At 41.4% G+C, this 17,066-nt stretch overlaps 1 protein-coding gene across 6 annotated transcripts in view; it reads left to right on the top strand.

Annotated features, from left to right (window-relative positions):
* The window catches only part of LOC101167610 (low-density lipoprotein receptor-related protein 8), a 170,480-nt gene that overhangs the window by 72,082 nt on the left and 81,332 nt on the right, over positions 1-17,066 (top strand). For all 6 annotated transcript variants that reach the window (XM_011474155.3, XM_011474153.3, XM_023954326.1 and 3 more), the window contains exon 3: positions 11,580-11,702. In XM_011474155.3, the coding sequence (XP_011472457.1) occupies positions 11,580-11,702 (123 nt within the window). The remainder of the gene's footprint in view (positions 1-11,579; positions 11,703-17,066) is intronic.

Genomic DNA, 17,066 nt, shown 5'->3' with positions numbered 1-17,066 from the left:
AATGGCCAATGTAAATTTAAACCCTTTTTCAAAGCCACCATGAGTTTAAGTGAGCTTTGAAGAGTTTGGAAAACCTTTTTTTTTTACTTTTCTCCCTTTGAGTTACTATTTTATTTTTAATCCGTTAAAGCAATTTGAGAATATATTCTTTTTCTTTTTAAGGGATTGAAGCTTCGATGCTCATACATTAAATGTAAGCATGAGTGCATACTCTCTCTCCTTCATTCAAACGGACTAAAACATAAAGCTAGCATGCAATGATTATGTGCAAGCTAAACTAATTAAAATCTTAGCTCCAAATGATTTTTAGGAAAGTGGACTGGCTTATAATCACCTCCGAAGACCAAAAGTGTACTTTATTTCTCTCCACTCCCCCTATGTTTCAGCTTTAAACTGTTCTCGCTGATTAACTGCCCCTTTCCTTCTCCTGACATGCTCTGTTCTTTAGCTCTTTACCCCATCATCCCCATGTGGAAGTTCATCCATTTCCTCCTCCTCCTCTGACATTCATCCACTCCTATTCCTCTTTGGCTGTCTGCACTTTTCGCCTCGTTTTTCTCTCCCTGTCTCTTTGACCTGCTTGGGTTTTTTAATGCATCAGTGCTCCAAACTTCTTCTTTTTTTTAAGTCAAGTGCTTATAGTACTTTTTTTGGTCTTTTGTGCCATTTATCTGAACTCATCGACAAGGTTTTGTGTCATGCAGTATTGGAGACCATGCAGGTCAAGACTAAAAGAAATCAGGTTTTTTCTCTTTTTCTGAAGTAATATTTTATAAATGAAAATGACTGTTTATTATTTATTTTTTTAAATCATTCTTTATTATTCATTATTTTCACAATAATCATTTTTTGTTAAACATCTAGATTTTTTTTTTATCTTCTGTTAATCCTTGAACCCTGAAGCTTTAGTAATTCAAATAACTTTAAATTAACATCAACACCTAGCTCTTGTGCTGATGTTATTTAATAATCATAACCCATCAACTGTTGATGCAACTTCCATAATTCCAATGGCAGTAAAGTGTTTACGTAACTAACGTAAACCAACGATTTTCTCAGAATCCATTGGAATTATAGAAATTGCATAAACCATCAAACAGTTATGATATTTCGAAGAACATGTTTTATTGTGTGCATCTCTGTTATTAAAGGGTTAACTCCCTTTGGTGATTTTGTAAATCGGTTGTACTATTCCCTTTTACATACTTTGATTCCTCATTCTTTACAGCCTTTTTATTAGCATTCCCCTCTTAAAATCCTATTTCGGCGCTTTGGTTCAGCTGTCTCCATTCATGCGGGAAAAACAGGAAATGCAATTCCCCTTACCTCGCACAAATGTGTGTTTATGTGTGTGTTGGTGGGTGTAAAGAAGCCACTAAATTGAATGACTTCAAAGCACAGAGTGACCTTTACCTGTAGTCAGGTCAAAGCATAACATCACAGTGTATGTCATCTGGAGTGCAGGGTAGAGAATCTTAATGGTTGTCCAACTCGTTTGTTTGGAGTGAAGATGCCACAGACATCAGCCGATAAACTGAGTCACTTATTGATCACAGGGGTTTACGAGTGTGACATTAGTTGAAAGTCAGCAGAAGATTAACACGATGTTATCACTTTGAAAGGCAGACTGCAGCACCTTTAAGTATACCTGGAACATGCCAATATAGTCGATTTTTACTTGCTTCTGTGCATTAATAAGATTGATATTATTTTTGCCCATTTGGCCGGAAAATTACCCTAAATGGATGTAGCATTGGAGGATTGGACTGATCATTTACTAATATTTAAAATACGGTGCATAGGTTGTAATTACAAAGTTTACATGCATAATACTGTAGAAATGGTGTTATATTAATTTCCTTAAACCAAATTTGGAGTGGTATTGCCGCGATGTATTGTCTTAATCTGATGCATTTCCATTATATTGATATTAATTAGCATACATACACAGTGTTGGGGAAATTCTTTTTTTTTTTTTTTTTTTTAACTTGTCCTGTCCAACAGCTAGGCAAACAGATGAGAGCTGAGGGCCTCTTGTGTTGGACATATTTTATTTTAACAAGAGGGGTTATTCATCTTCAGACAAACCAAAGGTATGTCTGAATAAACCCCTTTTGTAATTGAGGCCAAACTTTATTAATTTCAATCATGTTTGAAAATCTTTGGTGTTGGACCGGACGGAAAAGGAAAGAGGGGAAGAAGAGAGAGGGACGTTAGAGAGAGGGGGGGGTAGGAGGGTGATAATAGGAGGGGAAGGGGGGTAAGACCATGAAGCAGCATAGAGCAGACAGGTTTACTGGTTGTTTATCGTTACGGTACGGTTCAAATGTAGTACAAAAAGGGCGGGGCCTGTTCACACACACTCAAATATTATCAACACACCTGCTAGCCGCAAAAATGTCCACATGTCAACATGCACACAAAACAGATAGTGTTCACGAACGCATACCTATGCCTTTAAACCAACTAGTGTGAAATCTTTCATTCATTCAATCATGCAAACTATTAGTGCAAAGGTGAGCTAACACCTGTGCTCAGGTGAGTGTTTATGTTCTTCTAAAATGGATGGTGGAATGTGAAAAGAAGGAGGAGGAGCGCCCAGCCACCCCCACACCCATACCCCCGCCGCAGCAGCAGCGGCAGCCGGAATTCCCCCAACGCCACACGGGAACAGGCAGGGAACAACCGCCCCCCGGGCGTTGGGGAAATTCTTGACTTCATTGGGCTACGGAGTGTCTATCAAAGCCGGACAAAGGAGCCTGATCATGGAAATTTCAGAAAACTGCTTAATCAACATTTTCAGTAAATGTGCTAGATTAGCTGTGATCAAGTGACATCAGGATGCTGCTGACACTGTGACATTTAAAACTTTTGGGATAGAAAAATGACATCTTCTGAGTACCAAAGACGGACTCTTATGTTAAAAATGATGACGCCTAATCATCTAATGCTACGTACACATCGGGCATGCGTTTTCAAGAAGTGCTAAAAATGGATTCTTGAATGCAATTTTAAAAATACTGTTTACACACTGGATTGTCGCTCCCTAATACTAGCGCATGTAGTCACAGTTGGAGGAGGCTTGATGCTAAATGTTACAGCGGAGTAGGTCTCGTGAATCTTTCTCCAAGCTTTTTTTTTCACAGATCTATTCCGATAAAAAGACTTGGTGTCAAAGAATTCTGGCCGGACACAAACCGAAATTATTAAATTCTCCTTAACGATCAGTGTTCAGTTTCACCGCCTGTTCAGTGGTCAGTCGCTTTGTATGTGAAGCCCAGCGTGAGAGTTTTGAATGCGAAAGCCCGAAACACCAATATATAGGACAAGCTTTTACTTCATCTTTTCATTGGAAGTCGTCGCTTGAACACACGTTTTTTGGTCCGGTGTGAACGAGGCATGAGAGTTCATGCTATCTTTGTTCAGTCTACTGGTTCAGTCTGACAGAAATACCTCATTTATATAAATCAAAATCAAGTTTTGGTTTTTGATGGACAAGCCTCACCAATGTCTCATATGAATGAGCTTTTAATGAGCATTCAGTCAGGAGATGTACTTATCCAAGTACTTGTTGGTGTGAACTGGATCTTTAAGAAAACAAAAGTGGGGTAAAACAAGCAAAATCACTAAGACAAACTGAAAACAAGACTTTAAAATAAGCGGGGGGTCAATTGAAATACACAAAATAGCTGTGGGTAATATTAAAATAAAACCAAAATAACCAAAATAAGAAAAGCTCCTTTCCTCACACATTCCTTTGTCACAAAAGCCTCACATGGACACCACACAGACAGGGTTGTGCTGGCATTTCCAAAAGAAAAAAAAGTGACACCCTTGTTTTGTCCTGCTGCCAGAAATTCTATTCCTAAAAAATAAAAATAAAAAACTAGCCATCATTTGTCAGTCTTTTCACAGTAATGGTGCAGCTTGCTTTGCCAATCTCTTAACACATTTAAACTGAACTCACAACGTATTTTGTGTTCATTTATAAAAGATTTCTATATTTAGACTCCTTTCTTTTTGTTTTCAGTCAGTTGACCACTGGATAATGTAGATTACCCTTGGAGGTGTCTGCTATCAGGAGTTGATGGATGATGTGGAGATCAGACTCATTCAATGTGCAGCAAGTCTATTAATGACAACGGACATCTCCTAAGGGTTTTATCCCCTGCTTGTCCAAGATAGATAAATGGACAGATTACAATGGATAGCAGTGAATTAGCTTTTCTTACCAGCTAAATTTGAATAAAACACAACTCAGTCAAGGTAAATTTAATTGCACATTAGTTATGCTGCAAATTGCATTATTGTCTTTTGTCTCGTAGGGCTGAGAAATAGCTGGTTGTATTCCAAGTGAAGTGGAATGATTAAAGCGTGGAGGTGATTCAGTTTAAAAGTGAACCAGGTTATTGATGGCTCAATAATGTGGAGAAAAGCCAGCAGAGGAGCTTCGCTTGGATCCGCTACCCCTCACATAAATATTCATCACTTTTTCCATCAGGAGACAGGGGCAAAATGAAATGTTGTGTTTCAACTCTGGGTAGAAGGCTGGCTGGCAGGTGTGGGTTTGCATGTTGGTTTAATGTATGTATACTTCCTCCTGCTTCTCCATTCACTTTTGCAGCTCATGAGCTTTATTTGGGCTGCTACATATGGATGATGCGGGTATATGTCAGCTCTGGCTGCATCAGAATTCAGATTATATGCAGCTGTTTGTGAGTGTCAGCAACTCCTGAGAGGAGTGGCCAAATGTGGGCAGGCCTTCTGTGCAGACGTTTGAAGCATTAGCATGACTTTTAGGATTTGATTGACCAGAAAGACAGAAAAATATTCATTGGCATCTTTTATGAATATTTATCACTGTACTGATAACTGTATTGGATATTAGGATGTGTTTGAATTATTCCTTCTTTCAAACAGTGCCTGCTTCGAAAGTAAAATGTTTGCAATGTTTAGAATATGAAATGAAATGTTGAGTTTTTAAGAAATGGAAAATTTAAAGGGGTGTAACGAGGAATCAACCAAATCAAATTAATTAATGAAATCATTTTATATTCTGATGATCCAGCCAGATTAATCTAAGGAAACTTGTTAATTGAATTGACCTTTTCCATGTAAAAAGATGTTTCAAAATGAAATAAATCTGTTATAACCGATGGTGGAAAATACAATTTGGATTGAGGTAGGGTAGGTTCATTTTACTATGCCGTAAAATCGACCACAGGGGACAACATACATGGTTCCATTTGTATTTTTTTTTATTTTTAAACCGAAATTAAGCTGAAACTAGGAAACTAAAATGTGAATGGATTTGTACACATATTTAATTTACTGTTGATTATCTTGCAAGAAATTCAAGGAATCTGGAAAACTTCCCCTGCACTGTTCAGTACCCAGGCATTTATCTATGAGTCACACTGGTTGAATTGTTGATGTCATTTTTAGGTCAGTAAATTGGATTGTTCAAACTCAATCGACTAAATCATATAAGCAACCACAAATTATGATATGAATTGTTGCTAAAATTAATCGTCACTCCCCCAAAAATATATTCTATGCCTGTTTGATTAGGAAATTTGCTTTTTTGTCTAAATGTTGTCGATTTGGTTCCCTCCATCGCTTTTGTATGCCTTCTGATTAATGCAGCTTTTTAATTTCATCAGAGTGGGAGTGCTCACTATTATCTGTTTAAAAGGTCAGCTAAATGCTTCTCCTCACAGAGAAGGTTTTTTTTTCTGGTGCTTTAATCTCTCCAAACAAGATGGGTTGAACTTGAATCCCGCTACCTTCTTCTTCGTTTTCGCTATCATTTGAAACAGCATTTATAAAAAAATGCTTGGTGGAGCTTTTAAAGCCTTAAATATAGCTGCTACCATATTTTAATTAATCCTTGTGAGTGTATGTTATAAGCCATCTGTCACTCTTATCACTTTGTGGCCTCATCTGAATTAGACAAGCCGGTTTTGGAGAGGATTAAGATGACCCTTGACATCAGATAAAAAGCATATTTTGGGATCTCTCCAGCCAGTTTCGTTGAGCTTCGAAGTTTTCTCTCTGCTCAATGAGAAGTGTGTGCTGAGACAGCTCTCTTTGTATGGGGACAGATGAAAACAAGGAGGGCACACTGTTAGAGGTAGACTTTCAGCAAACATGCTGGCAGATAGAAAAAGGTTTCTGTTCTCCTTTGTGAAGTCTTATGCCATTACATGAGACCCCACCATGACAGCATTTTTTTTTCTGTCTTCCATTTATGCACCTCTGTTCTCTTCCCCAGTTCCTTCTATTTACCTTTGGCTGTGGATAGGACTGCTCTGTCATCCTTTGAGACATGCTTCTTCTTTCATTCTAAGCGCACACCTTCTACAATTCAATGTGCCTTTTGCCAAACAAACCAACAAAACAAAAAACAGCATAGTCTTCAGATTCAGGAATTGTGGGTTTTTGTACTTGAAATGACATTTTTGCCAGTAATTTGGAATACTTTTTTTTTTTTTACCAATAAAGGATTGCTCCCCCCTGCTGTCTGTTTTTATGGCTTGCATATTGTCATTATCGCTCCTTATCTTGAGTCAAGGAGCTATAATAAAATGGAGCCATATTGTACAACCTTGATCCAGAACATCCAAAGTCAGACGGAAATTGAAGGCATCACAAGCCATTGAAACAACATATCTTTGACACCCATCTGGAACAACCCGGACATCCTTATTAACAAAAAAATGATTCACTTCCCAGCTTGGCAAGCAGGGGGCATAAAACAACTAGAGCACGTAATTATTGATAGAAGATTCATAACCCCCCAGGAACTTCAAGACAAACATGGAATAAATAACTTCTTGGAATATCAGCAACTTAAATCAAGTATTACTAAAAAGTATAAAATTAAAGACGACGATTTAAAGCTACCAGATGTAGTTACCACTCTGATTAATTTTTCAATGAATAGAACTCTCTCCAAAATATACAAACTTTTATGTAATTTAGATAACAATATTGCCCTTCCAACAAAAAAAATGGGATGCAGATTTGAGCATCAGCACAGATGAAAGCTTCTGGTCAGAACTTTGTCTAAACACCTTTAAAATGACAAAAAGTCCAAATCTGCAGCTAATCCATCTCAAAACTCTTCACAGAATTTACTACACTGGACAGAGGATGTTCAAGATGGGTCTCAGTAACTCAGACATTTGCGAGCACTGTGATAATAATCTACCCGACAGCTACATGCACGCACTGTGGTTCTGCACTCCTGTCCAGGCTCTCTGGCAGCAGGTATGTGCCGATTTATCAGTCTGGCTTAAGGTTTCAATCACTGCCTCACCGTCACTTTGTGTGCTTGGTGACATGAGTGCCATCGATATAGAAGAAGGATTAGCATCTATCATTTTCATAACTCTTTGTATTGCCAAAAAAACTATTTTAATAAATTGGAAAAACAAGAAAAATATAAACATAAGTCAACACAGAAATCTGCTGTTTGATCATATCAGCTTGGAAAAAATGTCAGCCCAAAGCTCAAGTAACTTTGAAAGAATTCAGTCTCTCTGGTCTCCTGTGGTTGACTCCATGACTTAGGGGGTGGAGGGCTTGGTCGTCGCTGCTCCTTGCCCTTCTGCCGTGGTTTGGGGTGGGGGTCGGGGCTTCCGGTGCCTGGCGGGGGCGGTGGGGGGCTCCGTTGGTCGGGGGGTCGGGTCCGGTGCCTGGGTGGGGCGGGCTGGGGCGCTGCGTGGTCCTCTGGGCTTGGGTGTGGGGGTGCGTGGTGGGGGGGTGGGGTGGTGGTCTGGCTTGGCTTGGGGGGGTGGTCCCTTTGCCTGTGCTGGGGGGGGTTGGCGGGGGGCCCTGCTCGGGTGGGGGGGGCCCAGCGGCGCCGGATGGGCTGCCCATCTGCACCTGGGGCTGGGATCGGCCCTTCCCTGGCTCTGGGACGGGACGGGACAACCCTCTCGGGGCCCCCGGTCGCTCTGGGTGTCACCCGCTTCGGCTGCGGGGTCTGGGGTGGGGTGGGGTGGGGGGCTTGACGGCCCTGTCCTGTGGGGGGGCGTTCTGGGGGGGAGGGGGGGCCCATTATTAGTACGGGTCGGGGGGGCTAGCGGGTCGGGGTCTCCGCTGAGGCAATCAGTGGTTGCCTCGGCTGGTTGGCCTCCTCGGTCCCGTCGAGGCCTGACCAGAGCTCTTCTAGGGCCGGCGTCTGGGGGTGGGGGCCTGGGCTTGCTCCGGGGGGGGGCGACGCTTTCTGGCTCCTCTCTCTCTGTGTGGGGTGGGTGGTGCCGGGCCTGGGGTGTCGGCGCCTCCGGGGGTGGGCCCCTGGGCTGGGTGGCCCTGGCCCCTTTGCTGGGGGTGGGCTGGGGGACGGCTGTTTGACCACCGGGGGACAGTCTACCAGCTGTCCCCAACCTACCCCCTTCCTTATATAACCTCATATTAGGGTGAGGGGGTGGGGGGTCTAGCCTGCGATGCGCCTTGGTAGGGGGGGCTACTTGGGAGTGGCCCCCCTCCTATGGTTGCCGTATGGAGTGGGCCCCCCCTCTTTCGGTTTTATTTGCACCTTAGACATGTAGGGTCCTTGGTAGGGGGGGTGCTTGGACATCACTGCAAGCAGCAGATGTCCTCCTGGCACCCTACCCGCCAATTTTAACCGCACCTTAGACATTTAGGGCCCCTTGGTGTGGAGGGTGAGGGGACATCACTGTGAGTAATCAGGAGATGTCCCCTTAGTGCCCTACTCGCCAATTTTAACTGCACCCCCCTTAGTACACACACCCCTCCCCCTTCAATATATACATTCAAACATAAACACACACACATGCACACAAACACCCTCTCAAACACCCATACACGCACACACATTTTACAAGGAAGGTGGGACCTGGGTCCATCTGTCCCCTACCCCTTCCCTGGTGGGGGGTGCGGGCCCCTTGGCGATGGCGGCCGTGTCCCTTGGGTGCCGGCTCCCTGGGCCCGGCGGTGCTCTCTCCGCACGGTGGGGGGGTTCATATTACACCTGAGCCGGGGGTGTTCGTGTCCCTGGGGGGTGAGTCCTGGTCCTTGCCCCTGGGCGCTGGGCCCCGCCAAACTTCCAACATGGCCGAGCCTGGTCGGGCCATATTTATAACATCCCTTGTGGGCCGCCCTTTTTTCCCCGGGGTTCCCCCCTCCTGGGCGGGGGCGGCCTTGCTCCTACCTGGACCAACCGTGGGCCGGGTGGGTGGCTGCCTGGAGTGCGGAGCGGGTCTCCCTTGGGGGGTCCTGGCTCGTACCTGGGGTCGGGGCGGGGGGATGCCCGGAACTCCTGGGGGGTGGTGGGGTGCTCGTCTGGGGCTGTGGGCGTCCCTCTCCGGTGGGGCCCTGCGTTGGGCTCTTCCGGCGCGGCGGGGGGCTGCTTTCCTGGCTGGGCTGGGGCGGCGCTCTCTTTCCCTCTGCGCCTCCCTGCTCTCTGGCTCTGGGGGCCTCGCGGCGGTCCTGCTGGCCCTGGCCTGGGTGGCGGTCTTGGTCGCCCGGGGGGCGGTTGTTCCCTGCCTGTTCCCGTGTGGCGTTGGGGGAATTCCGGCTGCCGCTGCTGCTGCGGCGGGGGTATGGGTGTGGGGGTGGCTGGGCGCTCCTCCTCCTTCTTTTCACATTCCACCATCCATTTTAGAAGAACATAAACACTCACTTGAGCACAGGTGTTAGCTCACCTTTGCACTAATAGTTTGCATGATTGAATGAATGAAAGATTTCACACTAGTTGGTTTAAAGGCATAGGTATGCGTTCGTGAACACTATCTGTTTTGTGTGCATGTTGACATGTGGACATTTTTGCGGCTAGCAGGTGTGTTGATAATATTTGAGTGTGTGTGAACAGGCCCCGCCCTTTTTGTACTACATTTGAACCGTACCGTAACGATAAACAACCAGTAAACCTGTCTGCTCTATGCTGCTTCATGGTCTTACCCCCCTTCCCCTCCTATTATCACCCTCCTACCCCCCCCTCTCTCTAACGTCCCTCTCTCTTCTTCCCCTCTTTCCTTTTCCGTCCGGTCCAACACCAATGATTTTCAAACATGATTGAAATTAATAAAGTTTGGCCTCAATTACAAAAGGGGTTTATTCAGACATACCTTTGGTTTGTCTGAAGATGAATAACCCCTCTTGTTAAAATAAAATATGTCCAACACAACAGGCCTTCAGCTTTCATCTGTTTGCCTAGCTGTTGGACAACATATCTTTGACGCTGATCACTCCAAGCATCTTTTGATGTATTTTAAAAGCGTTCCCAGTGGTCTTTTTATTTGATTATGCCATTTTTTTCACTAAAACCCTAAAAACCTGTTGTTTTCCAGGGCATCGCTTTTGCAGAGCAGGGGGGGCTATTAGAAATTTGCCTCTGAGTTGTGGGTGGGATTGTTGGCGAGGAGGTAGCCAACCCCCTACTTCCCATCATCCATCTTTTTGCACACTCTCCGGCTTACGTATAGCCCCTTACAATGAGAACCTAACATTACTGGTGCGATATTGGAGCTATCCACCCATATCGTTTTGAGCCAGATACCAGCTCAGATCATATAATCTGTTTTTAATTGCATTTTTCCTCTGCTCCTGATAAACAACCACTTAATAAAGAAATACTTAAGATGCAATTTTAAGTGTTACTCATTATGTATATCCGCTAGGATGAGAAAAATCGCACAAGAACATGTTAAAAACACCAAAAACATCGTTTTATCGAGTGGGTCTTCAAAGATAAAGTTGGAATTGCATAATATATCCCATTTGGTTTGTTTTACGGTCAAAAAATTGTTCACACGCAACAAAAAGTTTAATTTCACTCAGGAAATGTCTTTGCAAAATTTTTAGTCTTTAGTTCATCAAGCTACATCTATGGAGACAGTCTGGACTGACAAGTAGGAGGCATATTAAGTAAAGCTTTGCTTAGGAATTTAGAGCTTCCTCATATACCATACTTTAAAATCTCAAAATCTCAATGAAGTTAACAAACACTGAGATTCAGCACTTCCCAAATCATCCAAATGTCCTCTACAGGGGGCTCAGTTTTTTCTTCTTAACCTCTCTGGTTTCTACTGTTTTTGCATTTACACTTTGTAAGCTAAAAATACCTTTGTGCATGTATGTGGAATTAGTAAATCAACTGTTTCAGGTGTAAATGGTTTTCAATGAATTTTGTTTCTCCAGTACTGTACACTTTTTTCTCTCACCATCAGAACAAATAGTGGAAATGGAAGGATTCCTGGAGTATTTTAAAAAAAGAGGCTAGACTCAAGGGGAAAAAAAGACTGGGTACCATCAAAGACAGGCACATCAAAAATCTTCTATTCCCTTCTTTTCTTGTGGTACAAACCACACTTTAAAACACTACTAGGAATCCTGCTTGTGAACATCTGCAATGAAATATTGCTGTGAGCCATGGAATTTTTTTCTCAACCTGATTTAATTTTTATCAGTTGGTAAAATTTTAGGCTTCTTATCTTAGTAATTACAATATGTTAAGTTTTTTTTATTATAGCACCAGTTATAGCATAACGCTTTACCCTTTAAGTAGAGAGCTATACCCTCCTTTAATGATTATTTTATTGTCTCCACAGCAAAAAAGACCTGTGCCACCACAGACTTCACATGCAAGAATGGGCAGTGCCTCCCCTCGAAGTGGCGCTGTGACGGAGAACCGGAGTGCGCCGACGGTTCTGATGAGGCTGATGCAATCTGCAGTACGTAACGGCACAGACGAACCAACAAACACAACCAGACACATAGACAAAACAGTTCTACAAGACCTAACGGAATAAAACAAATATGAATGTTGCAGCTCAGCACTGCATTCACATTGACATGTCCTTAGTGTTTGTCGTGGCTAATTTTTATGGGAGCTTTCATTAATAGAAATAGTTTAAACCAAGTTTAGAGAATTTCTAAAAAACCCCAGGACTTTGTTTCTGGTTTTTGTTTTTTTTGTGTAAGGTAGTAGTAGCTGGTTCACCCTCAGGGACCACATGTAAGTGCATGCTTGGTTCAGCCTTAGGAACATGAGGCACCTTCATGGTTACTCATTCTCAGTTTGTCACATTTTGCACAGTCCCAGGGTCAGCCTTCCATTTCTTGCACATTGCCTCAGAAAATTGCTTTTAGTCGCATCTAGTGTTAAGTGTCAGATGGAGGGCCTCCGTACATGGTTTGGTCTGGGCAAAACAGGCCAGAGGGGCAAACAGCATACCAACTTCTTTCACATGATTACTTCATATCATTTCCATAAAGCCCAACTTGTAAATCAAAAGCTAGACTTATAGGACAAGGCAATGTCTGCTTGAATAAATGTGTATCTCATGAAGCTGATTTAGTTTACCTGCTGCAAATACCATTTTAGTTTTTTTGTGATTCGAATATGAGCATGGTTTATTACAATAAAAAAATTAAAAAAAAAGGTTTAAATGTATTTAACACGTCTTTTTCCATCTGCTAACAAGCATTCATTATTGTAGTTTCATTTCTGAGCTGTAGCTTTTGTGCAACCTGCAGAGATGATGGCATACTTACCTTGACTGATAGAAGTTTGATGAATTGCAGGTTGAACAATGGTCATGCTGTCAGGTTCCGGGGAACAGAGAGATATATGTAGCGTATCCATGAGTTTTTATTGCAGAAAAGATGTTCAAAAATGCAAAACGATAAAAAATGGATATAGAGTCATTTCAAAACCTTTCGTTTTATTGATATTAGGGTATTAAATGCTTTCAGAAAGAATGGTTCAGCTTAGATGACCTAAGACACTTCTGCAAGGTGACAAAATAGCTGCGCGAGTTATGAACTTATGAGCTTTCTTTTCCCTTTATCCACTCGTAAAACTTGGGGTTTATTGTTGAAAGGATCCATAAAAGTTGGGAAATATTGTTATGGAGTCTTAAGTGGATTTTAATGTTTTTGTCAATTTCAGGCTTAAAAAAAACAAGTAAGGCAGTAAAATATTGCAAAGCTTGAAAAATATTGGTATAAAGCCAATAAAAACATTACAAAGAAAAGTGCCATTGGGTGTCAGTGGTTTTTCAAGGTTCAGGGACATTTTGATTATCTTAATGATAAATCAGCAGGATGAACAGTAACTCTAAAAAATTTCTACATCTACATTTTTCAAGTTCTTACCTGTTATGAGTTTAAATTCTTCTTTTGATTACTTTAGTCTATTTGTTGGCCCACGAATAAAGTGAATCAGGTTTGTTTAAACACTAGTGATCATGGACGGATGGATAGCTGGAGTTCAATGTGATTAAAGAGAAAGAAAAGTGTGGACTTTTCAAAAACCAGTGCATCAGCAGCTCTGGTTTATGTACGGATTAGCTGTACGGATCCTGGAGCACTACCATTACCTGGGAATTGGACAGGATTAAAGACAGTGAACTACTGTGTAGGGCAGCCTCCATTTTCGGAGCAATCTTTAGTCCTTTACCATGGTACTGACACATGCTGAGAAGGCTTTAGGAGTCTGTGACTCACTCCCCACCAACAGTCCCGCCCACCACTCAAAGGTGAATCTCTAATGAACTCCTTTTCCCCTGGAGTCCTAGAAAATGAAACAGGTTTTTGAATTTTGGCTAAAAGAGGCATATTCATAGGTAAAAGACCACTGGGAATGCTTTTACAATAGATCAAAAGGTGATTACAGTGGGACTTCAATGTTTTTGCAAAGATACCCAGTCTTAGTTTGTAGCTGTATGTTGAGGCCGTAGATTTTAAACCAGCATTTTCAAATGAATGATCGAAAGATGTTTGGATGAAGTTCGAAAGCTTGAGAAAACGATAAATAAATATGTAATTAAAAAATGCTTAAAATAAAGATTATGTTACAGCTGAGGGGAGTTTCAGAGAACTGCTTCCATTCAATCCTGTGGTAATAATTTTATGCTGCTATTAGGTCACAGAAACTAACCATCAACATTATGATTTCTTCCTGCATAGGCTTGAATCAACTTACAAAAATGAATATTTTCACACTGTACAATAATGGCAAGTCTTGCTGCTTTGTGCTGTTTCTTTATTACTTACAATCACAAAACCTACTCGCTGTTTTTCAAATTTTTGATATTTCAGAATGTGAAATAACTAGTGGGTATAGGTATGTAGCTTGGATGCTCATGTAAACAAATTAAAAAATGATATGTTGCAATAAATGGATTTTCTTTACTTCCTTTTCATATTTGGATCCTTGTTTTGATCAACACAAAACACAATGTCACACAGGAATTAGAAGTATTTTGGTAATAAATTGTAGGATGGACAAAATGGTTTTAGTTTAAGTTGCGAATTTAGTTGAGTCCTTTTTTCTCGATTTGATATTGTCACATTTGATGATCCTCTTTTTTTCGTTATGACTCTTAAAAATGTGCCTCTGGGGAAGATTTTATATCAGACAGAATTCATGGCTGATTTATAAATTCTTCAAACATGCATCAAGCTGCATGAAACCTGTCTCTTGCCTTATTAAAAAAAGAAGGGGGGAAAAAATTATATCTGTTACTATCAGCCAGTTTCTATTTGCAATTTTTATTTGAATGTCAAAGAGCCGCTTTGAAGTTATGAAGTGATACAACTGATTGGCACAGGCTTGGATAGTGTGGGTCTGCACATTCTTATTAGTGTGTGTGTGTGTGTGTGTGTGTACAAAGAGAGTCGATACATAAAATTAGTATTCCTCACAAGGTGAACATGAAAGTCATTCTATCAGATCAGTGAAGTTGTGGTTAAGTCTCATTATGTTTAATCAAGGTCAGACACAGAGCTCCTCTTACTTTTGGGTCTTCTCTGCTTTGTGTTTGTGCAGTCCAATGTGTGCTTTTCTTACTTTTAGAAATGTAAAAAAGACTGAATGAATACAATATAAGTTTTGATAAGTTTTTGATTTTTATTAATATAAGTAAGTACAAAATTGTTATTAGAGGAAGAGAATGTGATAACCAACTAAAGGTGGCTTAAATAATTGGCAATATTCATGCACTGATAGGTTTGTCTTCTTTTCTCCTAAAAAAGAACAGAAGCAGCAGGTGATCCCAAAAGTCTAAAAGCAGTTATGTACTTGACTTAAAAAAGACAGTTAATGTCTCGCCTTAGAATGCAGGTGTCAAAGTCCAGGCCTCAAGCGTTGGTGCCTTTATGTTTCCGAATTAACCTGCCATTGTAGCTTTTCATTGGCAAAACGCACTCGATTCAGGTAATCAGCAGCAGATGAGGTAAGATTTCTGGAGAAACCCAGCAGGATGCCGGCCCTCGAGGCCGAGAGTCTGACAGCCCTGCCTTAGAGGCTTCTCCAGTTCTGGCTAACTGTTGGGAAAGCTCAGCTTTTGTAAACCGTTGGATTTTAACTCAGCTTGTAACTTACTGGAACAAGTGTTTCAAAAACCGTGCCAGTGGGCTGTTTGGTTCACTGTGTTCAACAAGTGGGATTTTAGTTCACAGGAATACATTTTGTGAATTGCTGTGAAATGATTACAAAAAGGTCTATATTTCATCATACATGTTCAGAAGACGACAGTTGACGACAGTTATTTATTCTCATTAATGCAAGAAAACTTTTTTTGCCTGTTTTTTATTTAGCTCTTTTCTAAAAGGATCTGTGCATTAGATTACCACTACTGCTTATGCCCTTTAAAATCTGTGCTTTAAGGTGCCCATATGTTCCTTGACTACATGAATATAAAGTGTTCCTGGTACTTTACATATAGGGGAAAATGTTAAATTGACCTCATTCACTTGGCGGCGATCAACATTTGTTTGTTGTGCTACTTTAGAGAACTTTTCTGATATGTCAAGAAGCTGAAGAATTGTTTCTTGTTTGTACAAAGATGCAGAGTTTTTTTTTCACTCATTCATTAACCAGGCAGCAGTGGATGCAGTTTATTTTTCATTTGTTTACAAATCTACCCATGATTCTTTGTGTTTCTGTGCAAGGAACCCATCCAGAACCATAGTCACTAAAAAGGCAGCCATACGTAATTCACCTGTTTTATCATGCCCCTCCCATGGCATTTTTGCCTTAGCTGTCTAGTGTTAAACAGTTAGTTTGCCATTTTGAAATACATTTCTGACTCTATTTTCTTCTCTGCTACGTGTTATCCGTTTTCTGAGTTTGGTCTAAGTAATGTCTTTGATAGCATTGATTGCCCTGGGAGAGAATCAATGGACTGATCCCAGAGACTTCTGCTTGACTGCTGATTAACTATGGACCTCCAATGACTGCTCTGAAATCTCACACACACGCACGTTGATGCGTACTCTCTTGCTTGTGCATGCAATGTAGCTACCTGTAGTTATATGTTGGAAAATGAACCTGAACCTGGAGGGGATTCTGGAGAAAACACTCTACAGACGAGTGGTTGTTGATGCATAACACAATGTGCTTATACCAGACTTTGCTAATAGCCTTAGTTACCTAAAGGAGGCAAAAGTTCAAAAATCTATCCAAAAACTTTTCAAATATTTTTAGAAAACATTGATCCATGAATCATTTCCATAGTGAGGAGCTGTCACATCACTCTTGGTAACATGACACTAAGAAATTTGACAGTAGATATATGTAATACATCATGTAGGCCATACATTTTTAGGATATAAAGTCAACAGCTCACAGTTGACACATAAGGCAATCATCAGTGACAAGTGGAGCAGCAGTGACTTGAAAATTATTCCAACTGCATCTTTATGTGATTTTATACCAGGTATAAAATTTGGGTTTCCCTCAGTCCCATTCTGTCAGTACAAATAAAGATTATTAACACACACCGCCCTCAACTGACCACTTCCAATGAAAATTGTATGTAAAATTCACATAGATGCACGTTTCAGGCTTTTACGTTCATGCGTAGTAACGCAAGTTTCTACGACAGTTTTCCGGCTCTGCGTACATAACATGTGGCCATTGAACGAGTGTTCCCGGTCAAACCAGGTTGAACTTCGACTAATCAGGCACTTTGATTTGGTAGTGACGTATGGATTTGGTTTATCTGGTGAACCCAGACATGGTGGTGAGCCTGACAACATCTGTGTTGGTTTTTCAGATAAAGATAAATCAAGGCAACCCTACTGACATA

Source organism: Oryzias latipes, chromosome 4 (assembly GCF_002234675.1).
Source record: "Oryzias latipes chromosome 4, ASM223467v1".
In the NCBI taxonomy this organism is placed as follows: Eukaryota; Metazoa; Chordata; class Actinopteri; order Beloniformes; family Adrianichthyidae; genus Oryzias; species Oryzias latipes.
This window is presented reverse-complemented; position numbering and strand designations above follow the sequence as displayed.